The sequence below is a fragment of the Pelodiscus sinensis genome, chromosome 18, assembly GCF_052426305.1.
Source record: "Pelodiscus sinensis isolate ZL-2025 chromosome 18, ASM5242630v1, whole genome shotgun sequence".
NCBI classification, from domain to species: domain Eukaryota; kingdom Metazoa; phylum Chordata; order Testudines; family Trionychidae; genus Pelodiscus; species Pelodiscus sinensis.
Window position 1 is genome coordinate 35,227,759 of NC_143069.1, and position 24,461 is coordinate 35,252,219.

Sequence of the window (24,461 nt, forward strand, 5' to 3'; positions counted from 1 at the left end):
GCCGGGGGCGCACGGAGAGGGGCCCGCGGGGCTGGGGGCGGCGGAGGGCCGGGGGCGCACGGAGAGGGGCCCGCGGGGCTGAGGGCGGCGGAGGGGCCGGGGGCGCACGGAGAGGGGCCCGCGGGGCTGGGGGCGGCGGAGGGGCCGGGGGCGCACGGAGAGGGGCCCGCGGGGCTGGGGGCGGCGGAGGGCCGGGGGCGCACGGAGAGGGGCCCGCGGGGCTGAGGGCGGCGGAGGGGCCGGGGGCGCACGGAGAGGGGCCCGCGGGGCTGGGGGCGGCGGAGGGGCCGGGGGCGCACGGAGAGGGGCCCGCGGGGCTGAGGGCGGCGGAGGGGCCGGGGGCGCACGGAGAGGGGCCCGCGGGGCTGGGGGCGGCGGAGGGCCGGGGGCGCACGGAGAGGGGCCCGCGGGGCTGGGGGCGGCGGAGGGCCGGGGGCAAACGGAGAGGGGCCCGCGGGGCTGGGGGCGGCGGAGGGCCGGGGGCGCACGGAGAGGGGCCCGCGGGGCTGGGGGCGGCGGAGGGCCGGGGGCGCACGGAGAGGGGCCCGCGGGGCTGGGGGCGGCGGAGGGGCCGGGGGCGCACGGAGAGGGGCCCGCGGGGCTGAGGGCGGCGGAGGGGCCGGGGGCGCACGGAGAGGGGCCCGCGGGGCTGGGGGCGGCGGAGGGGCCGGGGGCGCACGGAGAGGGGCCCGCGGGGCTGGGGGCGGCGGAGGGCCGGGGGCGCACGGAGAGGGGCCCGCGGGGCTGAGGGCGGCGGAGGGGCCGGGGGCGCACGGAGAGGGGCCCGCGGGGCTGGGGGCGGCGGAGGGGCCGGGGGCGCACGGAGAGGGGCCCGCGGGGCTGGGGGCGGCGGAGGGCCGGGGGCGCACGGAGAGGGGCCCGCGGGGCTGAGGGCGGCGGAGGGGCCGGGGGCGCACGGAGAGGGGCCCGCGGGGCTGGGGGCGGCGGAGGGGCCGGGGGCGCACGGAGAGGGGCCCGCGGGGCTGAGGGCGGCGGAGGGCCGGGGGCGCACGGAGAGGGGCCCGCGGGGCTGGGGGCGGCGAAGGGCCGGGGGCGCACGGAGAGGGGCCCGCGGGGCTGAGGGCGGCGGAGGGGCCGGGGGCGCACGGAGAGGGGCCCGCGGGGCTGGGGGGCCCCGCTGCGGAGGGGCCGGGGGCGCACGGAGAGGGGTCCGCGGGGCTGGGGGCGGCGGAGGGGCCGGGGGCGCACGGAGAGGGGCCCGCGGGGCTGAGGGCGGCGGAGGGGCCGGGGGCGCACGGAGAGGGGCCCGCGGGGCTGGGGGCGGCGGAGGGCCGGGGCTGGCGCGGGCGGCCGGAGAGCAGAGCGGGGGGCTCCCCTGGCCCTGGGGCTCGGCTGGGTCCCCGGGGCTGGACTCTCGCTCCCTAGAGGGTCGGCGGGCGGGGCCGGGAAGCCGGCAGAGCGGCCCGGGGCGAACCGACCCGGAACGGCCCAAGTCACGGCGCGCGCGCCCCTTCCCGGGCTCCAAGGAGCACGTGGGGTCCTCTCCGTGCCATGCCGTCCTGCCGCGACCCGGGTGCCTCAGTTTCCCTGCGCACCGCGCCGATCCCTGCCTGGGGATGGGGATCTCGGGGCGGCGGCCTCCCCCCGCGCACACCGGCCCGGGCCCCTCGGACTCGGAGTGCCCGGCAAAGGCCGAGGGAGGGGCCGGGCAGGGGGCGATGAGGCTGCTGGGTGGGTGAACGTGGCTGGGGGGCAGGAAGGGGCAGGGGCCTTGGCTGCTCGTAGTCCCGGTGCTGACGGAGTCTCTCGCTGTGTCCCTGTCGCCTCGGCGCCCCGCTGGCTGAGCCCCACGCCTGGCTGCGGGGGGCAGAGCCGGCGCCCCCCCACCTCGGTGACAGCCACTGACACCCCCCTGCCTGCCCCCACGGAACACACGGACCCTGCGGGCTGTGGCCTGGGGCTTTTCCTTACGGGGGGCGGGGCGCCAGGGGGCAGATGACGTGGGGGGCACCCACAGGCGGGGGGGGTCTTTGTTCTACAGCTAAACCCGCCCTCCTGCCTGCTGAACACCCCGACCCTTCCCCCTTGGGCCGCCCTGGTCCATGGGGCGCTGCGGGGGGAGCTCACAGCTGGCAGGAGCACCCCCAGATGTGCCACTGCTGGCTGCGGGAGCCAGGGAAGACGGACAGACCCTGGCGTGGGGGGGGGGGGGAACAACCCCTCCCAAGGGTGACAATATCAACCAGTGTGTCTCCCGGCAGCCCCGCCCGGCTCTAACCGCTAGGCCGCGCTCCTCCGCCCCGGCTGGGGAGGGGACCCGGAGGTCCAGGCTCCCGCCCCCTGGATTCTACTTCCGCCTTTTTCCTCTGCCTCGGTCCCTCCGTTCCACCTTCTGGGGGCTGTCACCGAGGGGAGGGGTCCCCCCGGACCCCCCCCCCCCGTCAGCACCGGCACCAGGAACCGCCAGGGCAGCCCAGGCCAGGGCCCCGCCCCCTCCCTGCCCCCCAAGCCAGAGCGTGTGCGGGGCTAGATCGATTGATTGACGGGGGTGCAGATAGAGGGGGGCGGGGATAGATTGAGGGAGCAGATAGAGGGGTGCAGGGATAGATTGGGGTGCGGAGATAGATTGAGGGGGTGCAGATAGAGGGGTGCGGGGATAGATTGAGGGGAGCAGATAGAGGGGTGCGGGGATAAATTGAGGGAGCAGATAGAGGGGTGCAGGGATAGATTGAGGGAGCAGATAGAGGGGTGCGGGGATAAATTGAGGGGGTGTAGATTGAAGGGGTACAGGGATAGATTGAAGGAGTGCAGATAGAGGGGTGCGGGGATAGATTGAAGGGGTGCAGATAGAGGGGTGCAGGGATAGATTGAGGGGGTGTAGATTGAAGGGGTGCAGGGATAGATTGAAGGGGTGCAGATAGAGGGGTGCAGGGATAGATTGAGGGGGTGTAGATTGAAGGGGTACAGGGATAGATTGAAGGGGTGCAGATAGAGGGGTGCAGGGATAGATTGAGGGGGTGTAGATTGAAGGGGTACAGGGATAGATTGAAGGGGTGCAGATAGAGGGGTGCAGGGATAGATTGAGGGGGTGTAGATTGAAGGGGTGCAGGGATAGATTGAAGGGGTGCAGATAGAGGGGTGCAGGGATAGATTGGGGTGTGGGGATAGATTGAAGGGGTGCAGATAGCTGGGTGCAGGGATAGATTGAGGGGTGCAGATAGAGGGGTGCAGGGATAGATTGGGGTGCGGAGATAGATTGAGGGGGTGCAGATAGAGGGGTGCGGGGATAGATTGAGGGGAGCAGATAGAGGGGTGCAGGGATAGATTGAGGGGGTGTAGATTGAAGGGGTACAGGGATAGATTGAAGGGGTGCAGATAGAGGGGTGCAGGGATAGATTGGGGTGCGGAGATAGATTGAGGGGGTGTAGATTGAAGGGATGCGGGGATAGATTGAGGGGAGCAGATAGAGGGGTGCAGGGATAGATTGAGGGGGTGTAGATTGAAGGGGTACAGGGATAGATTGAAGGGGTGCAGATAGAGGGGTGCAGGGATAGATTGGGGTGCGGAGATAGATTGAGGGGGGTGTAGATTGAAGGGATGCGGGGATAGATTGAGGGGTGCAGATAGAGGGGTGCAGGGATAGATTGAGGGGGTGTAGATTGAAGGGGTGCGGGGATAGATTGAAGGGGTGCAGATAGCTGGGTGCAGGGATAGATTGAGGGGGTGTAGATTGAAGGGGTGCGGGGATAGATTGAAGGGGTGCAGATAGAGGGGTGCAGGGATAGATTGAGGGGGTGTAGATTGAAGGGGTGCAGGGATAGATTGAAGGGGTGCAGATAGAGGGGTGCAGGGATAGATTGGGGTGTGGGGATAGATTGAAGGGGTGCAGATAGCTGGGTGCAGGGATAGATTGAGGGTGCAGATAGAGGGGTGCAGGGATAGATTGGGGTGCGGAGATAGATTGAGGGGGTGCAGATAGAGGGGTGCGGGGATAGATTGAGGGGAGCAGATAGAGGGGTGCAGGGATAGATTGAGGGGGTGTAGATTGAAGGGGTACAGGGATAGATTGAAGGGGTGCAGATAGAGGGGTGCAGGGATAGATTGGGGTGCGGAGATAGATTGAGGGGGTGTAGATTGAAGGGATGCGGGGATAGATTGAGGGGAGCAGATAGAGGGGTGCAGGGATAGATTGAGGGGGTGTAGATTGAAGGGGTACAGGGATAGATTGAAGGAGTGCAGATAGCTGGGTGCAGGGATAGATTGAGGGGAGCAGATAGAGGGGTGCAGGGATAGATTGAGGGGGTGTAGATTGAAGGGGTGCGGGGATAGATTGAAGGGGTGCAGATAGAGGGGTGCAGGGATAGATTGAGGGGGTGTAGATTGAAGGGGTACAGGGATAGATTGAAGGGGTGCAGATAGAGGGGTGCAGGGATAGATTGGGGTGCGGGGATAGATTGAGGGGGTGTAGATTGAAGGGATGCGGGGATAGATTGAGGGGTGCAGATAGAAGGGTGAAGGGATAGATTGAGGGGGTGTAGATTGAAGGGGTGCAGGGATAGATTGAGGGGAGCAGATAGAGGGGTGCAGGGATAGATTGGGGTGCACGGATAGATTGAGGGGGTGTAGATTGAAGGGATGCGGGGATAGATTGAGGGGTGCAGATAGAGGGGTGAAGGGATAGATTGAGGGGGTGTAGATTGAAGGGGTGAGGGGATAGATTGAAGGGGTGCAGATAGCTGGGTGCAGGGATAGATTGAGGGGAGCAGATAGAGGGGTGCAGGGATAGATTGAGGGGGTGTAGATTGAAGGGGTGCAGAGATAGATTGAAGGGGTGCAGATAGAGGGGTGCAGGGATAGATTGGGGTGTGGGGATAGATTGAAGGGGTGCAGATAGCTGGGTGCAGGGATAGATTGAGGGGTGCAGATAGAGGGGTGAAGGGATAGATTGAGGGGGTGTAGATTGAAGGGGTGCGGGGATAGATTGAAGGGGTGCAGATAGAGGGGTGCAGGGATAGATTGAGGGGGTGTAGATTGAAGGGGTGCAGGGATAGATTGAAGGGGTGCAGATAGAGGGGTGCAGGGATAGATTGGGGTGCGGGGATAGATTGATTGGGTGTAGATTGAAGGAGTGCGGGGATAGATTGAGGGGTGCAGATAGAGGAGTGCACAGATATATTGGGGGTGCGTGGGTAGATTAAGGGGTGCAGATAGAGGGGTGCAGGGATAGATTGAGGGGTGCAGATAGAAGATTGCAGGGATAGATTGGGGTGCGTGGATAGATTAAGGGGTGCAGATAGAGGGGTGCAGGGATAGATTAGAGTGCGGGGATAGATTGAGGGGGTGTAGATTGAAGGGGTGCGGGGATAGATTGAAGGGGAGCAGGGATAGATTGAGGGGCGCAGATAGGGGTGCAGGGATAGATTGAGGGGCGCAGATAGAGGGATACAGGGATAGATTGAGGGGCGCGGGGATAGGTTGAGGGGGTGTAGATTGAAGGGGCGCGGGGATAGATTGAGGGGTGCAGATAGAGGGGCGCGGGGATAGATTGAGGGGCGCGGGGATAGGTTGAGGGGGTGTAGATTGAAGGGGCGCGGGGATAGATTGAGGGGCGCAGATAGGGGTGCAGGGATAGATAGAGGGGCGCAGATAGAGGGATACAGGGATAGATTGAGGGGCGCGGGGATAGATTGAGGGGCGCAGATAGAGGGGCGCGGGGATAGATTGAGGGGCGCAGATAGAGGGATACAGGGATAGATTGAGGGGCGCGGGGATAGATTGAGGGGCGCAGATGGGGTGCAGGGATAGATAGAGGGGCGCAGATAGAGGGGTACAGGGATAGATTGAGGGGCGCGGGGATCGATAGAGGGGTACAGGGATAGATAGAGGGGCGCAGATAGAGGGGCGCGGGGATAGATTGAGGGGCGCAGATAGAGGGATACAGGGATAGATTGAGGGGCGCGGGGATAGGTTGAGGGGTGCAGATAGAGGGGCGCGGGGATAGATTGAGGGGCGCAGATAGAGGGATACAGGGATAGATTGAGGGGCGCGGGGATAGGTTGAGGGGCGCAGATTGAGGGGCGCGGGGATAGATTGAGGGGCGCAGATAGAGGGGTACAGGGATAGATTGAGGGGCGCGGGGATCGATAGAGGGGTACAGGGATAGATAGAGGGGCGCAGATAGAGGGGCGCGGGGATAGATTGAGGGGCGCAGATAGGGGTGCAGGGGCAGACAGTTGCAGGCTGCGTGGCCAGAGGGAGGGAGGGGCCGATGGGGCACAGGGGTGGTAGGCTGGGGTTACGCACTGTGGGTCTGGGAAGGAGGTGGGGGGGGCGGGCGGGAGCGGGAGTGGGCGGAGCCCGGGGCCGGGAGGGGGCGGAGCAGACGGGCCGGGGATGGGCTTCTGCCACAGCCCCCCAGCCACGGACGGAACCGCCGCCGCCCGACCAGCCGCGTCTCCCGCCGCCCCCGCCCCATGGCCGCGGGGGGGTGACCCGCTGCGCGGGGGGGTCGGGGAGCAGAGACCCCCCCCGCGGCCGCACCTGCAGGATGGAAGGCGGCTGAGCCCCCCCCCCGGTACCTGCCGCGTCCTGCCCCCCCCGCACCATGGGCTGCAACATGTGCGTGGTGCACAAGCCGGAGGAGCAATACAAGGTCATGCTGCAGGTAGGGGGCTGGGGGCTGCTGCATGGGGGAGGGGCGGGGGGCTTTGCCGGGGGGCGGAGCAGGTACCAGTCTCTGGAAGGTTGCCTAGCAACCAACCCCCATCTCTAGGGCCTGGGGGAATGAATGGATGGGGGGAGGGGCGGCGTCTGCCCCAGCCCTTGCCCCCCATAACCACCTCAGCCCCCAGGCGCCCCTGCCCCCCTCACGTGGCTTTTCTTCCCTGCCCCCCCCGTCAGGTTCTGCCCATTTGTTCTGTCCCCCCATCCCCTCCCCCACCGCTCCCATCCCCCATATTCCCCCTTCACCTGCCCCATCCCCTCCCCCACCTCCCCCATCCTCCCCACATTCCCCCTTCACCTGCCCCATCCCCCCATCCCCTCCCCCCCTCCCCCATCCTCCCCACTTTCCCCTTCACCTGCCCCATCCCCCCATCCCCTCCCCCACCTCCCCCATCCTCCCCATTCCCCCTTCACCTGCCCCATCCCCCCATCCCCTCCCCCACCGCTCCCATCCCCCACATTCCCCCTTCACCTGCCCCATCCCCTCCCCACCTCCCCCATCCTCCCCACATTCCCCCTTCACCTGCCCCATCCCCTCCCCCACCTCCCCCATCCTCCCCACATTCCCCCTTCACCTGCCCCATCCCCCCATCCCCTCCCCCACCTCCCCCATCCTCCCCACTTTCCCCCTTCACCTGCCCCATCCCCCATCCCCTCCCCCACCTCCCCCATCCTCCCCACATTCCCCCTTCACCTGCCCCATCCCCCCATCCCCTCCCCCACCTCCCCCATCCTCCCCACTTTCCCCCTACACCTGCCCCATTCCCCATCCCCTCCCCCACCTCCCCCATCCTCCCCACCCCCTTCACCTCCCCATCCCCCCATCCCCTCCCCCACCTCCCCCATCTCTTCCCCTTCACCTGCCCCATCCCCTTCCCCTCCCCCCACCTCCCCCATCCTCCCCACATTCCCCCTTCACCTGCCCCATCCCCCCCTCCCCTCCCCCACCTCCCCCCATCCTCCCCACTTCCCCCTACACCTGCCCCATTCCCCATCCCCTCCCCCACCTCCCCCATCCTCCCCACATTCCCCCTTCACCTGCCCCATCCCCCCATCCCTCCCCACCTCCCCCATCCTCCCCACATTCCCCCTTCACCTGCCCCATCCCCCCATCCCCTCCCCCACCTCCCCATCCTCCCCACATTCCCCCTACACCTGCCCCATCCCCCCACATCACCCTCCCCCACCGCTCCCATCCCCCCACATTCCTCCTACACTTGCCCCATCCCCCCATCCCCTCTCCCACCTCCCCCATCCTCCCCACATTCCCCCTTCACCTGCCCCATCCCCCCATCCCCTCCCCCCACCTCCCCCATCCTCCCCACATTCCCCCTTCACCTGCCCCATCCCCCTACCCCTCCCCCACCTCCCCCATCCTCCCCACTTTCCCCCTACACCTGCCCCATCCCCCACCCCCTCCTCTACCTCTCCCATCCCACACATTGCCCCCTGCACCTGCCCCATACCCCCACATCACCCTCCCCCACCGCTCACATTCCCCCTACCCCTGCCCCATCCCCCCATCCCCTCCCCCACCTCCCCCATCCTCCCCACTTTCCCCCTGCACCTGCCCCATCCCCCCACATCACCCTCCCCCACCGCTCCCATCCCCCACATTGCCCCCTGCACCTGCCCCATCCCCCCACATCACCCTCCCCCACCGCTCCCATCCCCCACATTGCCCCCTGCACCTGCCTCATCCCCCCCACCTCTCCCATCCCTCTGCATTCCCAGCCCCCAATTGCACATCCCCCAGTGCCCCCCTGCCCCATCCCCCCACACCTCTCCCAGTGCCCCACATTCCCCTCCCACACTTGCCCCATCCCCTGCATCCCCTCCCCCTCCCCCTGCTCTCTTCATCCGGCTCCCTGAGGACACAACCCCGGAGGCCCTTGTGCTGGGGCCGGGGCTCATGGCCCCTACACAGACGCAGCCCTGCCCCCTCTCAGGGCTCTACCCCCCCCCCCCCCGGGCTGCGGACTAAGGCCAGTGGTCCCAGGCCAGGGCCCAGGGCTGTGAGGTGCGGGAGCGCCCACAGCGGGGCACCTATTGCCCGGCCCCGTCTAGTGGCGGGCAGTTCCCCAGGCTGCTGGGGGTGCCCGGCTTGCACAGTGGGAGGGGGGGTCATTGAATCTGTCCCTGTCATTGGCTCCCCCCTCAGGACTCCCTGGCCCCTGCCTGCAGCCTGGCATGAGCCATGAGCCAGCCACAGGCCAGACCTGGGCACCCCCACCCCCAGCCCTGCCGGTGCCCCTCAGCCCCGACCCGCAGCCCCCACCCCCAGCCCTGCTCCCCAGCCCTGCCGGTGCCCCTCACTCCGACCCACAGCCCCTGCCCCCAGCCCTGCCGGTGCCCCTCACTCCGACCCACAGCCCTGCCCCCAGCCCTGCCGGTGCCCCTCAGCCCCGACCTGCAGCCCCTGCCCCCAGCCCTGCCGGTGCCCCTCACTCCGACCCACAGCCCCTGCCCCCAGCCCTGCCGGTGCCCCTCACTCCGACCCACAGCCCCTGCCCCCAGCCCTGCCGGTGCCCCTCACTCCGACCCACAGCCCCTGCCCCCAGCCCTGCCGGTGCCCCTCACCCCCATCCCGCAGCCCCCGCCCCCTGCCCTGCCGGTGCCCCTCACTCCTGACCCACAGCCCCTGCCCCCAGCCCTGCCGGTGCCCCTCACCCCCATCCCGCAGCCCCCGCCCCCTGCCCTGCCGGTGCCCCTCACTCCGACCCACAGCCCCGCCCCCAGCCCTGCCGGTGCCCCTCACTCCGACCCACAGCCCCTGCCCCCAGCCCTGCCGGTGCCCCTCACCCCCATCCCGCAGCCCCTGCCCCCAGCCCTGCCCCTCACTCCGACCCCCAGCCCCTGCCCCCAGCCCTGCCCCTCACTCTGACCCCCAGCCCCTGCCCCCAGCCCTGCCCCTCACTCTGACCCGCAGCCCCTGCCCCCAGCCACAACCAAGGGCACCCAGACATCTCCCCAGACGCTGCTGCAGCAACTTGGGGCTTTGAATTCTAAGCTCCAAACCACCCAAGTGCCAAAGTGGCCGGGGGGCCTCATGGGGGCACTGGCAGGGCTGGGGGGCGGGGGCTGAGGGAGCAGGCTGCGGGGCTCACGGTGGGGGGCTGCCTCTTTCAGTCCCCCCACATTCCCCGGCTCCTGTATCAATCTTCCTAGTTTCCATGGAAACCGTTGCTGCGGTTACCAAGGATGGAGACGGAGGCTGGGGGGGGCCCTTCCCATCCAGACACCCCAAAAGGGGGAGGGGTGATGCCTGGCCCCCCATGCAGGGGCTGCTGTGTGGCCCCGGGGTGGGGGGCGCTGCAGGGCTCTGAGGCCCGGAATGAGGGTAGGTGGAGGAGATGTGGGAATGGAGCCATTGGGGGCTGGCCAGGGCGGGGCTGGGGAGGCTAGGGGCCTCCCAGGGGCAGGGCTGTCTGGCTCTAGGGGCGGGGCTATTGTGGAGGGGCGGGGCTATTGGGGAGGGCAGGGGCTGTCTGGCTCTAGGGGCGGGGCTATTGGGGAGGGGAGGGGCTATCTGGCTCTAGGGGCGGGGCTATTGGGGAGGGGAGGGGCTGTCTGGCTCTAGGGGCGGGGCTATTGGGGGGCAGGGGCTGTCTGGCTCTAGGGGCGGGGCTATTGGGGAGGGGAGGGGCTGTCTGGCTCTAGGGGCGGGGCTATTGGGGAGGGCAGGGGCTGTCTGGCTCTAGGGGTGGGGCTATTGGGGGGAGGGGCTGTCTGGCTCTAGGGGCGGGGCTATTGTGGAGGGGCGGGGCTATTGGGGAGGGCAGGGGCTGTCTGGCTCTAGGGGCGGGGCTATTGGGGAGGGGAGGGGCTGTCTGGCTCTAGGGGCGGGGCTATTGGGGCGGGGCAGGGCCAGCTCTCACACACTCTCCCCAGGTGAACGGGAAGGAGCTGTCCCCGCTGTCCCACGAGCAGACGCTGGCGGCTCTGCGATGCGCCAAGGAACCGCTGGTGATCCAGGTGCTGCGGCGCAGCCCCCGGGCACGGGGCATAGGGGAGGGGGCCACCCCCCCGGGGGACCCCGCCCCCCTGGTGGACAGCGGCACCCAGACGGACATCAGCTTCGAGCACCTCTTGGCGCTGGGCCGCCGGCGCCCCCCCACCCCTCCCACTGGGACGCTGGAGCCCTTCGGGGCCCCCGAGCTGTGAGTAACCCCTGGGGCCCCTCAGTCCCGCCCGCAGCCCCCCCAGCCCCGCCGGGCCCCTCAGTCCCACCAACAGCCCCCCAGCCCCGCCGGGCCCCTCAGTCCCACCAACAGCCCCTGCCACCCTCGCCCACAGCCCCCCAGCCCCGCCGGGCCCCTCAGTCCCGCCCCGCAGCCCCCCCCAGCCCCGCCGGGCCCCTCAGTCCCACCAACAGCCCCTGCCACCCTCGCCCACAGCCCCCCCAGCCCCGCCGGGCCCCTCAGTCCCGCCCCACAGCCTCCCCACAGCCCCGCTGGGCCCCTCAGTCCCACCAACAGCCCCTGCCACCTTCGCCCACAGCCCCCCCCAACCCCGCCGGGCCCCTCAGTCCCGCCCACAGCCCCCACAGCCCCGCCGGGCCCCTCAGTCCCACCAACAGCCCCTGCCACCTTCGCCCACAGCCCCCCCCAACCCCGCCGGGCCCCTCAGTCCCGCCCACAGCCCCCCCCAACCCCGCCGGGCCCCTCAGTCCCGCCCACAGCTCCCCACAGCCCCGCTGGGCCCCTCAGTCCCGCCCGCAACCCCCCCAACCCTGCTGGGCCCCTCAGTCCCACCAACAGCCCCTTCCGCCCCCGCCCACAGCCCCCCCCAACCCCGCCGGGCCCCTCACTCCCACCAACAGCCCCTTCCGCCCCCGCCCACAGCCCCCCACAGCCCCGCTGGGCCCCTCAGTCCTGCCCGCAACCCCCCCAACCCCGCCGGGCCCCTCAGTCCCACCCCCCCAGCCCCGCCGGGCCCCTCAGTCCCGCCCGCAGCCCCCCAGCCCCACCGGGCCCCTCAGTCCTGCCCACAGCCCCCCCCAACCCCGCTGGGCCCCTCACTCCCACCAACAGCCCCTTCCGCCCCCGCCCACAGACCCCCCCCCAACCCCGCCGGGCCCCTCACTCCCACCAACAGCCCCTTCCGCCCCCGCCCACAGCCCCCCACAGCCCCGCTGGGCCCCTCAGTCCTGCCCGCAAGCCCCCCAGCCCCGCCGGGCCCCTCAGTCCCACCCCCCCAGCCCCGCCAGGCCCCTCAGTCCCGCCCACAGCCCCCCAGCCCCACCGGGCCCCTCAGTCCTGCCCACAGCCCCCCCCAACCCCGCTGGGCCCCTCACTCCCACCAACAGCCCCTTCCGCCCCCGCCCACAGCCCCCCACAGCCCCACTGGGCCCCTCAGTCCTGCCCGCAAGCCCTCCAGCCCCGCCGGGCCCCTCAGTCCCACCCCCCCAGCCCCGCCGGGCCCCTCAGTCCCGCCCGCAGCCCCCCACCCCACCGGGCCCCTCAGTCCTGCCCACAGCCCCCCCCAACCCCGCTGGGCCCCTCACTCCCACCAACAGCCCCTGCCGCCCCCGCCCACAGCCCCCCGCAGCCCCGCTGGGCCCCTCAGTCCCGCCCGCAGCCCCCCCAACCCCGCCGGGCCCCTCAGTCCCACCCCCCAGTCCCGCCGGGCCCCTCAGTCCCGCCCGCAGCCCCCCAGCCCCACCGGGCCCCTCAGTCCTGCCCACAGCCCCCCCCAACCCCGCTGGGCCCCTCACTCCCACCAACAGCCCCTTCCGCCCCCGCCCACAGCCCCCCACAGCCCCACTGGGCCCCTCAGTCCTGCCTGCAACCCCCCCACCCTGCCGGGCCCCTCAGTCCCACCAACAGCCCCTTCTGCCCCCGCCCACAGACCCCCCCAACCCCGCCGGGCCCCTCACTCCCACCAACAGCCCCTTCCACCCCCGCCCACAGCCCCCCACAGCCCCGCTGGGCCCCTCAGTCCTGCCCGCAACCCCCCCAACCCTGCCGGGCCCCTCACTCCCACCAACAGCCCCTTCCGCCCCCGCCCACAGCCCCCCACAGCCCCGCTGGGCCCCTCAGTCCTGCCCGCAAGCCCCCCAGCCCCGCCGGGCCCCTCAGTCCCACCCCCCCAGCCCCGCCAGGCCCCTCAGTCCCGCCCACAGCCCCCCAGCCCCACCGGGCCCCTCAGTCCTGCCCACAGCCCCCCCCAACCCCGCTGGGCCCCTCACTCCCACCAACAGCCCCTTCCGCCCCCGCCCACAGCCCCCCACAGCCCCACTGGGCCCCTCAGTCCTGCCCGCAAGCCCCCCAACCCCGCCGGGCCCCTCAGTCCCACCCACAGCCCCCCCACAGCCCCGCTGGGCCCCTCAGTCCTGCCCGCAACCCCCCCAACCCTGCCGGGCCCCTCAGTCCCACCAACAGCCCCTTCCGCCCCCGCCCACAGCCCCCCCCAACCCCGCCGGGCCCCTCAGTCCCGCCCACAGCCCCCAGCCCCACCGGGCCCCTCAGTCCTGCCCACAGCCCCCCCCAACCCCGCTGGGCCCCTCACTCCCACCAACAGCCCCTTCCGCCCCCGCCCACAGCCCCCCACAGCCCCGCTGGGCCCCTCAGTCCTGCCTGCAACCCCCCCACCCTGCCGGGCCCCTCAGTCCCACCAACAGCCCCTTCTGCCCCCGCCCACAGACCCCCCCAACCCCGCCGGGCCCCTCACTCCCACCAACAGCCCCTTCCACCCCCGCCCACAGCCCCCCACAGCCCCGCTGGGCCCCTCAGTCCTGCCCGCAACCCCCCCAACCCTGCCGGGCCCCTCACTCCCACCAACAGCCCCTTCCGCCCCCGCCCACAGCCCCCCACAGCCCCGCTGGGCCCCTCAGTCCTGCCCGCAAGCCCCCCAGCCCCGCCGGGCCCCTCAGTCCCACCCCCCCAGCCCCGCCGGGCCCCTCAGTCCCGCCCGCAGCCCCCCACCCCACTGGGCCCCTCAGTCCTGCCCACAGCCCCCCCCAACCCCGCTGGGCCCCTCACTCCCACCAACAGCCCCTGCCGCCCCCGCCCACAGCCCCCCGCAGCCCCGCTGGGCCCCTCAGTCCCGCCCGCAGCCCCCCAACCCCGCCGGGCCCCTCAGTCCCGCCCACAGCCCCCCCAACCCTGCTGGGCCCCTCAGTCCTGCCCACAGCCCCCCCACCCTGCCGGGCCCCTCACTCCCACCAACAGCCCCTTCCGCCCCCGCCCACAGCCCCCCACAGCCCCGCTGGGCCCCTCAGTCCCGCCCACAGCCCCCCCAACCCTGCTGGGCCCCTCAGTCCTGCCTGCAACCCCCCCACCCTGCCGGGCCCCTCAGTCCCACCAACAGCCCCTTCCGCCCCCGCCCACAGCCCCCCCCCCAACCCCGCCGGGCCCCTCACTCCCACCAACAGCCCCTTCCGCCCCCGCCCACAGCCCCCCACAGCCCCGCTGGGCCCCTCAGTCCTGCCCGCAACCCCCCCAACCCCGCTGGGCCCCTCACTCCCACCAACAGCCCCTGCCGCCCCCGCCCACAGCCCCCCGCAGCCCCGCTGGGCCCCTCAGTCCTGCCCGCAAGCCCCCCAGCCCCGCCGGGCCCCTCAGTCCCACCAACAGCCCCTGCCGCCCCCGCCCACAGCCCCCCCCAACCCCGCTGGGCCCCTCACTCCCACCAACAGCCCCTGCCGCCCCCGCCCACAGCCCCCCGCAGCCCCGCTGGGCCCCTCAGTCCTGCCTGCAACCCCCCCACCCTGCCGGGCCCCTCAGTCCCACCAACAGCCCCTTCCGCCCCCGCCCACAGACCCCCCCCAACCCCGCCGGGCCCCTCACTCCCACCAACAGCCCCTTCCCCCCCCCCCACAGCCCCCCACAGCCCCGCTGGGCCCCTCAGTCCTGCCCGCAACCCCCCCAACCCCGCTGGGCCCCTCACTCCCACCAACAGCCCCTGCCGCCCCCGCCCACAGCCCCCCGCAGCCCCGCTGGGCCCCTCAGTCCCGCCCGCAGCCCCCCCAACCCCGCCGGGCCCCTCAGTCCCGCCCACAGCCCCCCCAACCCTGCTGGGCCCCTCCGTCCCGCCTGCAGCCCCCCCCCCAACCTCGCCGGGCCTCTCAGTCCCGCCCGCAACCCCCCCCCAGCCCTGCTGGGCCCCTCAGTCCCGCCCGCAGCCCCCCCAATCCCGCCGGGCCTCTCAGTCCCGCCCGCAGCCCCCCCCAGCCCTGCTGGGCCCTCTCAGTCCCGCCCGCAATCCCCCCCAGCCCTGTTGGGCCCCTCAGTCCCGCCCGCAGCCCCCCCCCAACCCTGCCGGGCCCCTCACTCCCACCAACAGCCCCTGCCGCCCCCGCCCACAGCCCCCCAGCCCCGCCGGGCCCCTCAGTCCTGCCCGCAGCCCCCCCCAGCCCCGCCGGGCCCCTCACTCCCACCAACAGCCCCTGCCGCCCCCGCCCGCAGCCCCCCCAGCCCCGCTGGGCCCCTCAGTCCCGCCTGCAACCCCCCCCAGCCCCGCCGGGCCCCTCAGTCCCGCCCGCAGCCCCCCCCAGCCCCGCCAGGCCCCTCACTCCCGCCCCATGAGGCCAGCCCCCTAATGTGTGTTCTTTCCCCACAGCCCCCCTCTCGGGCACGAGTACTACGACCCCGTGGAGTTCATGGAGGGGGCCCCGCCTGAGAGCGAGCGGGCTGAGGAGCTGGAGTACGAGGTGAGGGGGGCCCGGATGCTTGGGGTGTCATGGCTCCTTCCCCACTCTGGCATGGTAAATGCAGAAGTGGGGGCCAGCACCGTACCCCAAAGCCTTATCTACCAGGCTTCGGTATAAAACGTCCCCCACAATCTTCAAAACCTAGATCTTGGGAATCAAACTTCCGCTGCCACCACCCAAATATTAATAACGAGATTAGGAGAAAGATCATTTGGGAAATCTCACCCCATTATAAAAATCAGGACCCAAGTAGCCACTGCCAGGTTAATAAAAAGAAAGGAGAAAACTTTTATTATTGCAACAAAATTCCTGTTGCAGGCATAAGGATCAGATGGAAAAGTAACAACATCTACGCATGGAGGAATTACCCCACGGGCTAGAACGCAGGGTCTGTCTGCACCACCCCGCTAGCTGGAACGAGGGGGGTAATGTGGGCAACCGCACTTGGAAATGAAGGCCGGGATGTGAATTTCCCGGGCTTCATTTGCATAAGCGGGGAGCCGCCATTTTTAAATCCCCGCTGGTTCGAACCCCGCAGCGCGGCGACACGCGGCTCGGACTGGGTAGCTCGGACTAGGAAGCCGAGTTCGAACATTCCACGAGGTGCACCGGTAGCTGGGAATAGGAAGCCTAGTCCGAGCTACCTAGTTCGAGCCGCGTGTCGCCGCGCTGCGGGGTTCGAACCAGCGGGGATTTAAAAATGGCGGCTCCCCGCTTATGCAAATGAAGCCCGGGAAATTCACATCCCGGCCTTCATTTCCAAGTGCGGTTGCCCACATTCCCCCCCTTGTTCCAGCTAGCGGGGTGGTGGAGACAGACCCGGAGCTACAAAGAAAAGCCAAACCTGTCTTCAGCGGTGCCAGATCTCAGAGCCCAAACCCAACCCTTAAACAGTGAACCTAACAGGACTCCCTAACGCTACCCCTACCCCCTACCCCTACCCCTACCCCCTAACACCTAACGCTACCCCTACCCCCTACCCCTACCCCTACCCCCCAACCCTAACCCTACCCCCAACCCTAACCCTAACCCTACCCCTACCCCTACCCCTACCCCTACCCCTACCCCCCAACCCTAACCCTACCCCCAACCCTAACCCTAACCCTACCCCTACCCCTAACCCTACCCCCAACCCTACCCCTACCCCTACCCCCTACCCCTACCCCTAACCCTAACCCTACCCCTACCCCTACCCCTACCCCCTAACACCTAACGCTACCCCTACCCCCAACCCTAACCCTACCCCTACCCCCTACCCCTACCCCTACCCCTACCCCTACCCCTACCCCTACCCCCTAACACCTAACGCTACCCCTACCCCCTACCCCTACCCCCACCCCTACCCCCACCCCTACCCCTACCCCTACCCCCTAACACCTAACGCTACCCCTACCCCCTACCCCTACCCCTACCCCCCCCCCAACCCTAACCCTACCCCCAACCCTACCCCTACCCCTACCCCTACCCCCCAACCCTAACCCTACCCCCAACCCTAACCCTAACCCTACCCCTACCCCTAACCCTACCCCCAACCCTACCCCTACCCTTACCCCCTACCCCTACCCCTAACCCTAACCCTACCCCTACCCCTACCCCTACCCCTACCCCCCAACCCTAACCCTACCCCCAACCCTAACCCTAACCCTACCCCTACCCCTAACCCTACCCCCAACCCTACCCCTACCCTTACCCCCTACCCCTACCCCTACCCCTAACCCTAACCCTACCCCTACCCCTACCCCTACCCCCTAACACCTAACGCTACCCCTACCCCCAACCCTAACCCTACCCCTACCCCTACCCCTACCCCCTAACCCCTAACGCTACCCCTACCCCCAACCCCAACCCTAACCCTAACCCCTAACCCTACTCACAGAAAATGGAGAGTGGTGTCTTGGGGGGGGGGGGGGGGGAGAGACATGCTTGTCCCTCCCTGTAGCTGCGAGGACTCACCCAGAGAGACAAAGGCAAGGAAAAAAAACAAATTCTTTTGTCCCAGGTGAAAGTCCCATCTCCATTCCTACTGGCCACTCCACCTGGCTAGGTGTAGTTAACCCCTTAGTCCCCAGGCTGCTGGCTAACCCTCATAATCATGACAGGGGGGCTCCCCGGCTTTGGCTCCCTTTGGGGTCTGACCCCATCTCCCTCCCCAGGAAGTGGAATTGTACAAACCGAGCCACCGGGACAAGCTGGGCCTGATGGTTTGTTACCGGACTGACGATGAGGATGACGTGGGAATCTATGTCGGAGAGGTGAGGGGCGGGGAGTGGGGGAGCTGTGGGGGGGCAGAGAGCTGTGGGAAGCAGGGAGTGGGAGAGAGGTGGGGGGCGGGGAGCTGTGGGGGGTGGAGAGTGGGGGAGAGGTGAGGGGCGGGCAGTGACAGGCGGGGGCCATGGGGGGAAGGGATTGGGGGGAGGGGGCGATGGGCAGGGGCCATAGCGGGAGGGGGCGACAGGTGGGACGGGAGTGGGGGAGGGCAGGGACGGGTAGGAGGGGAGTGGGGGAGGGGTGTGACAGGCGGGGGCCGTGGGGGGAGGGGCGGGCCCTCGGCTGGTGGGGCAGGAGGCCTGCAGGGAGCAGGACTGGGACAGAGCCGGGGGCAGGTGCTGGGGGAGGGGCAGCCAGCTGGGAGTCAGGGGACCCCAAATCCCACCCCCCGTCTCTCCCCCCCAGGTGAACCCCAACAGCATCGCGGCCAAGGACGGGCGCATCCGCGAGGGCGACCGCATCGTCCAGGTGCCGGGGGGGTCCGAGGGGCGGGGGCAGGGGCTGGGCGGCTAAGGGGGCCGGGGCTGACTCACAGCCCTGGCTCCCCCAGATCAATGGGGTGCAGGTGCAGGACCGCGAGGAAGCTGTGGCCATCCTGACCCAGGAGCGACAAACCAACATCTCCCTGCTGCTGGCCAGGCCCGAGACCGAGGTGAGGGACGCCCGGTTGGTGGGGCGAGGTGGGAGTCGGGGGCTGGGGATTTGGGGGGTCTCCCTGGGCTGGGGCTGCCTGGGACCGGTGGCGGCCGCAGCTTCACCCCCCGTTGCCCCCAGCTCTCCAGGCGCTGGAAGGACAGTGACCGGGACGATTTTCTGGACGACTTCGGCTCCGACCATGAGGGCAAAGCGAGATGCCGGCAGGCGTCCGGGCAGCAGGTGAGGGGCTGGCCGTGGGGAGCCAGAGGGCAGAGAATTGGGGGGGGTTGAGGGTGCCATGGGGCGGGGAACTAGCTCAGGGCTACTCCACATGGGAAGCCCCGGGGGGCCACAGTGACACGCACATGCCACAGGCCACGACTGTAAATGTGGTTGCATCCACATGCAAATCTATGCAAATCTATGCAAATCGCTTGCCCACGGCGGGCGTGAATACAAAGCTGAGGGCAGGACCGGGCGGCTCGCATCGGCTCTGCTGATGGTGACACAAGGCAACTGCCCCCCTTCCCCCTGAAACCCACAGTGACCGGAGACCCCTCCGCTGACCGCAGGCTGCGTGTGGAGTAGCCCTGAACTAGGGGCCAGGCAGGGGACCGTGGGACAGGGAACCAGGGGGCTGGACAAGGGGAGCCATGGGGCAGGGAGCTAGGAGGCTGCACAGGGGGGCCGTGGGGCAGATGGCCAGACATGGGGAGCTGTGGGGCAGGGAACTGGGGGCCAGGTGGGGGGGCGGGGCAGGGAACCAGGGGGCCGGCTGGGAGAGCCATGGGGAGGGAACTCGGGTGCCGGCGGGGGGCCTGTGGGGCAGGGAACCAGCTACCTGCTTGGATGGGGAGTGAAATCGGCTCCAGGCCAGTCTCCAAACCGCTGCCTCCCCCAGCCCGGCTCAGCCCCCGACCCGCCCGGCGCCGGGCTGAGCCACAGCCAGGAGCTGGACAGCGGGGTGGGCCGGACGGACGAGAGCACCCGCAACGAGGAGAGCTCGGAGCACGACGTGCTGGGTGACGAGGCCCCCAGCGCGACCGGCACCCCGGCCCCCCAGCGCCGGCCCCCCCCGCAGCCCTGCGCCCTGGCGCCGGCGGGCGAGGAGCTGCCGGGCCTGACGCCAGAGGAGGCGGAGCGGTACCGGGAGCTGCTGGCGCTGCGCGGGCACCTGGCCGAGGAGAGCGCGCCCGCCCCGCCCCGCGCCGGCCTGGACCTCGGCCGCAGCCGCGTGGCGCTGCTGGAGGAGGAGCTGCGGCACCTGCAGTTCAAGTGCCGCACCATCCTGCGGGCGCAGAAGCTGCAGCGGCTGCGGGAGCGCTGCCTGCAGGCCTGGCTGCTGGAGGAGGAGGGGGCCGGCCCGGGCGGCGAGGGGCCCCCCGCCCCACTGGCCGACATCACCGAGGTGCCCGAGCGCTCCGAGAAGGACAGCACCAGCGCCTACAACACGGGCGAGAGCTGCCGCAGCACCCCGCTGCTGGAGAGCCCCCGCCCCCCGCCCGCCTCCCCGCCCAAGCCGGGCCGGCTCCGGCGCCCCCGGGAGCGCGAGGGCAGCCCGGCGCCGGGGCCTGGCGGCGGGCGGGCGGAGTGGAAGGGGCGGGCGCGGGGCGAGGGCGCCCGGCGCCCGGGCCGGGACCGGCTGCTCAAGGCGCGTGCGCTGAAGATCCGGGAGGAGCGCAGCGGCATGACCACGGACGATGACGCCGTGAGCGAGATGAAGATGGGCCGGTACTGGAGCAAGGAGGAGCGCAAGCAGCAGCTGCTGCGGGCGCGGGAGCAGCGCCGGCGCCGGGAGCTCATGCTGCAGAGCCGGCTGGACGGGCAGCGGGAGGCGGGCGGGGCCGGCGGGGGCGCCGGCGAGCTCAGCATCCTGGCCCTGAGCCACCGCAAGAGCCTGAAGAAGCGGAGCCGCCGCATCCTGGACAACTGGATGACGATCCAGGAGATGCTGGCGCACGGGGCCCGCTCGGCCGACGGGCGCCGCGTCTACAACCCGCTGCTCTCGGTCACCACCGTGTGAGCGCCCGGGGGCCGCTGCTGCTCCGGACCCGGCGTGGTGGGGCCCGGGCTCGGGGCCACGGGGGGAGCACAAGGACACTGGGCCGGGCTGCACCGAGCGCACGAGGACCCAGCGCCCGGGCGGCTTTTCGTGTCGTGTCCGTGGCTGGTCCCTTTGTAGCGTTTGTCTGAGTCCCGTGAGCCGCCCGAGCGCCCCTCGAACTCCCCCCCTGAGCGGCCCCGCATCTCCCTGGCCCCCGCATCCCCCTGGCCCCCACATCCCCGAACTCCCCCACGGCGCCCCTGAGCGCCCCCGCATCCCCCTGGCCCCCGCATCCCCGAACTCCCCCACGGCGCCCCTGAGCGCCCCCGCATCCCTCTGACCCCCCCATCCCCGAACTCCCCCACGGCGCCCCTGAGCGCCCCCGCACCCCTCTGACCCCCACATCCCCGAACTCCCCCACGGCGCCCCTGAGCGCCCCCACATTCCCCTGACCCCCACATCCCCCGACCCCCCCCCCCCGCATCCCCGAACTCCCCCACGGCGCCCCTGAGCGCCCCCGCACCCCTCTGACCCCCACATCCCCGAACTCCCCCACGGCGCCCCTGAGCGTCCCCGCACCCCTCTGACCCCCACATCCCCGAACTCCCCCACGGCGCCCCTGAGCGCCCCCGCATCCCTCTGACCCCCACATCCCCGAACTCCCCCCCTGAGCGGCCCCGCATCTCCCTGGCCCCCGCATCCCCCTGGCCCCCACATCCCCGAACTCCCCCACGGCGCCCCTGAGCGCCCCCGCACCCCTCTGACCCCCACATCCCCGAACTCCCCCACGGCGCCCCTGAGCGCCCCCGCACCCCTCTGACCCCCACATCCCCGAACTCCCACACGGCGCCCCTGAGCGCCCCCGCATCCCCCTGACCCCCACATCCCCGAACTCCCCCACGGCGCCCATGAGCGCCCCTGCATCCCCCTGACTCCCACATCCCCCTGCCCCCACATCCCCGAACTCCCCCACGGCGCCCATGAGCGCCCCCACCCCCTGGCCCCCGCATCCCCCTGGCCCCCGCATCCCCCTGGCCCCCACATCCCCCTGACTCCCACATCCCCGAACTCCCCCACGGCGCCCCTGAGCGCCCCCACATCCCCCTGACCCCCACATCCCCGAACTCCCCCACGGCGCCCATGAGCGCCCCCGCATCCCCCTGACCCCCACATCCCCCTGGCCCCCACATCCCCGAACTCCCCCACGGCGCCCTTGAGCTCACCCGCATCCCCCTGACCCCCACATCCCCCTGGCCCACACATCCCCGAACTCCCCCACAGCGCCCTTGAGCGCCCCCGCATCCCCCTGGCCCCCACATCCCCCTGACCCCCACATCCCCGAACTCCCCCACGGCGCCCCTGAGCGCCCCCGCATCCCCCTGACCCCCACATCCCCGAACTCCCCCACGGCGGCCTTGAGCGCCCCCGCATCCCCTTGACCCCCACATCCTCCTGGCCCCCACATCCCCGAACTCCCCCACGGCGCCCCTGAGCGCCCCCACATCCCCCTGACTCCCACATCCCCGAACTCCCCCACGGCGGCCTTGAGCGCCCCCGCATCCTCCTGGCCCCCACATCCCCGAACTCCCCCACGGCGCCCCTGAGCGCCCCCACATTCCCCTGACCCCCACATCTCCGATCTCCCCCATGGAGCCCCTGAGCGCCCCCGCATCCTCCTGACCCCCGCATCCCTGACCTTCCCCACGGCGCCCTCGAGCGCCCCCACATCCCCTTGACCCCCACATCCCCGAACTCCCCCAATGCCCCCGCATCCCCCTGGCCCCCACATCCCTGAACTCCCCCACGGCGCCCCTGAGCGCCCCCGCATCCCCCCGACCCCCAAATCCCTGAACTCCCCCACACAGCCCCTGAACTGCCTCCACAGCACCCCGCATCCCCCTGGCCCCCAAATCCCTGAACTCCCCCAAAGCGCCCCTGAGAGACGCCCACACTCTCGCAGCCCCCTGTTTCCCCGAGCACCCCCACATACCTTACCTGACCCCACCAATGGCCCAACCCCCCCGCACCACCAGCCCCCCGAAGCTGCAATACACTGCCCCCCTGATTCCTTGTGTCGCGTCCCATCTGCGCACTGGCCCCCCACGGGGGGGGGGCAGGGTCTGCCGGACGCTGGGTCCCGGGCCTAGGGGTGAATAAAGTGCAGCCTTTGTACCCTTTGGGGCGCTGCCTCCCGCCTTTTCTCTCCGCGAGCTCCCGGCAGGGCCCCCCCCCGTCACAGGGTCCCGTCTCTCCAGCCACCCCCCGGGTCACAGGGTCCCGTCTCCCGAGCCCCCCCCCCCCGGGTCACAGGGTCCCGTCTCCCGAGCCCCCCCCCCCGGGTCACGTCTCTCCAGCCACCCCCGCCCGTCACAGGGTCCCGTCTCTCCAGCCACCCCCCGGGTCACAGGGTCCCGTCTCCCGAGCCCCCCCCGGGTCACAGGGTCCCGTCTCCCGGGTCACAGGGTCCCGTCTCCCGAGCCCCCCCCGGGTCACAGGGTCCCGTCTCCCGGGTCACAGGGTCCCGTCTCCCGAGCCCCCCCCGGGTCACAGGGTCCCGTCTCCCGAGCCCCCCCCCCCGGGTCACGTCTCTCCAGCCACCCCCGCCCGTCACAAGGTCCCGTCTCCCGGGTCACAGGGTCCCGTCTCCCGAGCCCCCCCCCCCCCGGGTCACAGGGTCCCGTCTCCCGAGCCCCCCCCCCCCCCGGGTCACGTCTCTCCAGCCACCCCCCCCGGGTCACGTCTCTCCAGCCACCCCCGCCCGTCACAAGGTCCCGTCTCCCGGGTCACAGGGTCCCGTCTCCCGAGCCCCCCCCCCCGGGTCACAGGGTCCCGTCTCCCGAGCCCCCCCCCCCCCCCGGGTCACGTCTCTCCAGCCACCCCCGCCCGTCACAGGGTCCCGTCTCTCCAGCCACCCCCCGGGTCACAGGGTCCCGTCTCCCGAGCCCCCCCCGGGTCACAGGGTCCCGTCTCCCGGGTCACAGGGTCCCGTCTCCCGAGCCCCCCCCGGGTCACAGGGTCCCGTCTCCCGGATCCCCCCCCCCGGGCCCCTCCAGTCACAGGGTCCCGTCTCTCCAGCCACCCCCCGGGTCACAGGGTCCCGTCTCCCGAGCCCCCCCCGGGTCACAGGGTCCCGTCTCCCGAGCACCCCCCGGGTCACAGGGTTCCGTCTCTCCAGCCACCCCCCGCCCGTCACAGGGTCCCGTCTCTCCAGTCCCCCCCCCCGGGTCACAAGGTCCCGTCTCCCGAGCCCCCCCCCACCTCGGGTCACAGGGTCCCGTCTCCCGAGCCCCCCCCCCGGTTCACAGGGTCCCGTCTCCCCAGTCCCCCCCCCCCGGTCACAAGGTCCCGTCTCCCGAGCCCCCCCCACCTCGGGTCACAGGGTCCCGTCTCCCCATCCCCCCCCCGGGTCACAGGGTCCCGTCTCTCCAGTCCCCCCCCCGCGGGTCACAGGGTCCCGTCTCCCCAGTCCCCCCGGGTCACAAGGTCCCGTCTCCCGAGCCCCCCCCCCGGGTCACAGGGTCCCGTCTCCCCAGTCCCCCCGGGTCACAAGGTCCCGTCTCCCGAGCCCCCCCCCCCACCTCGGGTCACAGGGTCCCGTCTCCCCAGCCCCCCCCCCCGGGTCACAGGGTCCCGTCTCTCCAGTCCCCCCCCCCCCGCGGGTCACAGGGTCCCGTCTCCCCAGTCCCCCCCCCGGGTCACAGGGTCCCGTCTCTCCAGTCCCCCTGGGTCACAAGGTACCGTCTCCCCAGCCCCCCCCCGGGTCACAGGGTCCCGTCTCTCCAGTCCCCCCCCGGGTCACAGGGTCCCGTCTCCCCAGTCCCCCCCCCCGGGTCACAGGGTCCCGTCTCTCCAGTCCCCCCCCCGGGTCACAGGGTCCCGTCTCCCCAGTCCCCCCCCCGGGTCACAGGGTCCCGTCTCCCCAGTCCCCCCCCCCGGGTCACAGGGTCCCGTCTCTCCAGTCCCCCCCCCGGGTCACAGGGTCCCGTCTCCCCAGTCCCCCCCCCCCCGGGTCACAGGGTCCCGTCTCTCCAGTCCCCCCCCCGGGTCACAAGGTCCCGTCTCCCCAGTCCCCCCCCCCCCGGGTCACAGGGTCCCGTCTCTCCAGTCCCCCCCCCGGGTCACAGGGTCCCGTCTCCCCAGTCCTCCCCCCGGGTCACAAGGTCCCGTCTCCCCAGT

General features: G+C 71.0%; 1 protein-coding gene across 1 annotated transcript; it reads left to right on the forward strand.

The window, feature by feature from the left end:
* The first annotated feature begins 6,185 nt into the window (after positions 1–6,185).
* Positions 6,186–20,690, forward strand: PDZD4 (PDZ domain containing 4). The gene is made up of 8 exons (XM_089770254.1): positions 6,186–6,625; positions 10,576–10,844; positions 15,247–15,337; positions 17,491–17,589; positions 18,011–18,073; positions 18,156–18,257; positions 18,380–18,481; positions 19,143–20,690. The coding sequence occupies exons 1-8, from the start codon at positions 6,566–6,568 to the stop codon at positions 20,262–20,264; spliced, it is 1,908 nt and encodes a 635-aa protein (XP_089626380.1). The 5' UTR covers positions 6,186–6,565; the 3' UTR covers positions 20,265–20,690.
* Positions 20,691–24,461: the final 3,771 nt, after the last annotated feature.

What these genes read in the sequence shown, in the direction of transcription:
- PDZD4 (XM_089770254.1), top strand. Translation starts at nt 6,566, where the DNA reads ATGGGCTGCAACATGTGCGTGGTGCACAAGCCGGAGGAGCAATACAAG. An exon ending in CTGAGGAGCTGGAGTACGAG is followed by an intron (nt 15,338 to 17,490) that starts GTGAGGGGGGCC and finishes CTCCCTCCCCAG; the next exon opens with GAAGTGGAATTGTACAAACC. An exon ending in TGGGAATCTATGTCGGAGAG is followed by an intron (nt 17,590 to 18,010) that starts GTGAGGGGCGGG and finishes TCTCCCCCCCAG; the next exon opens with GTGAACCCCAACAGCATCGC.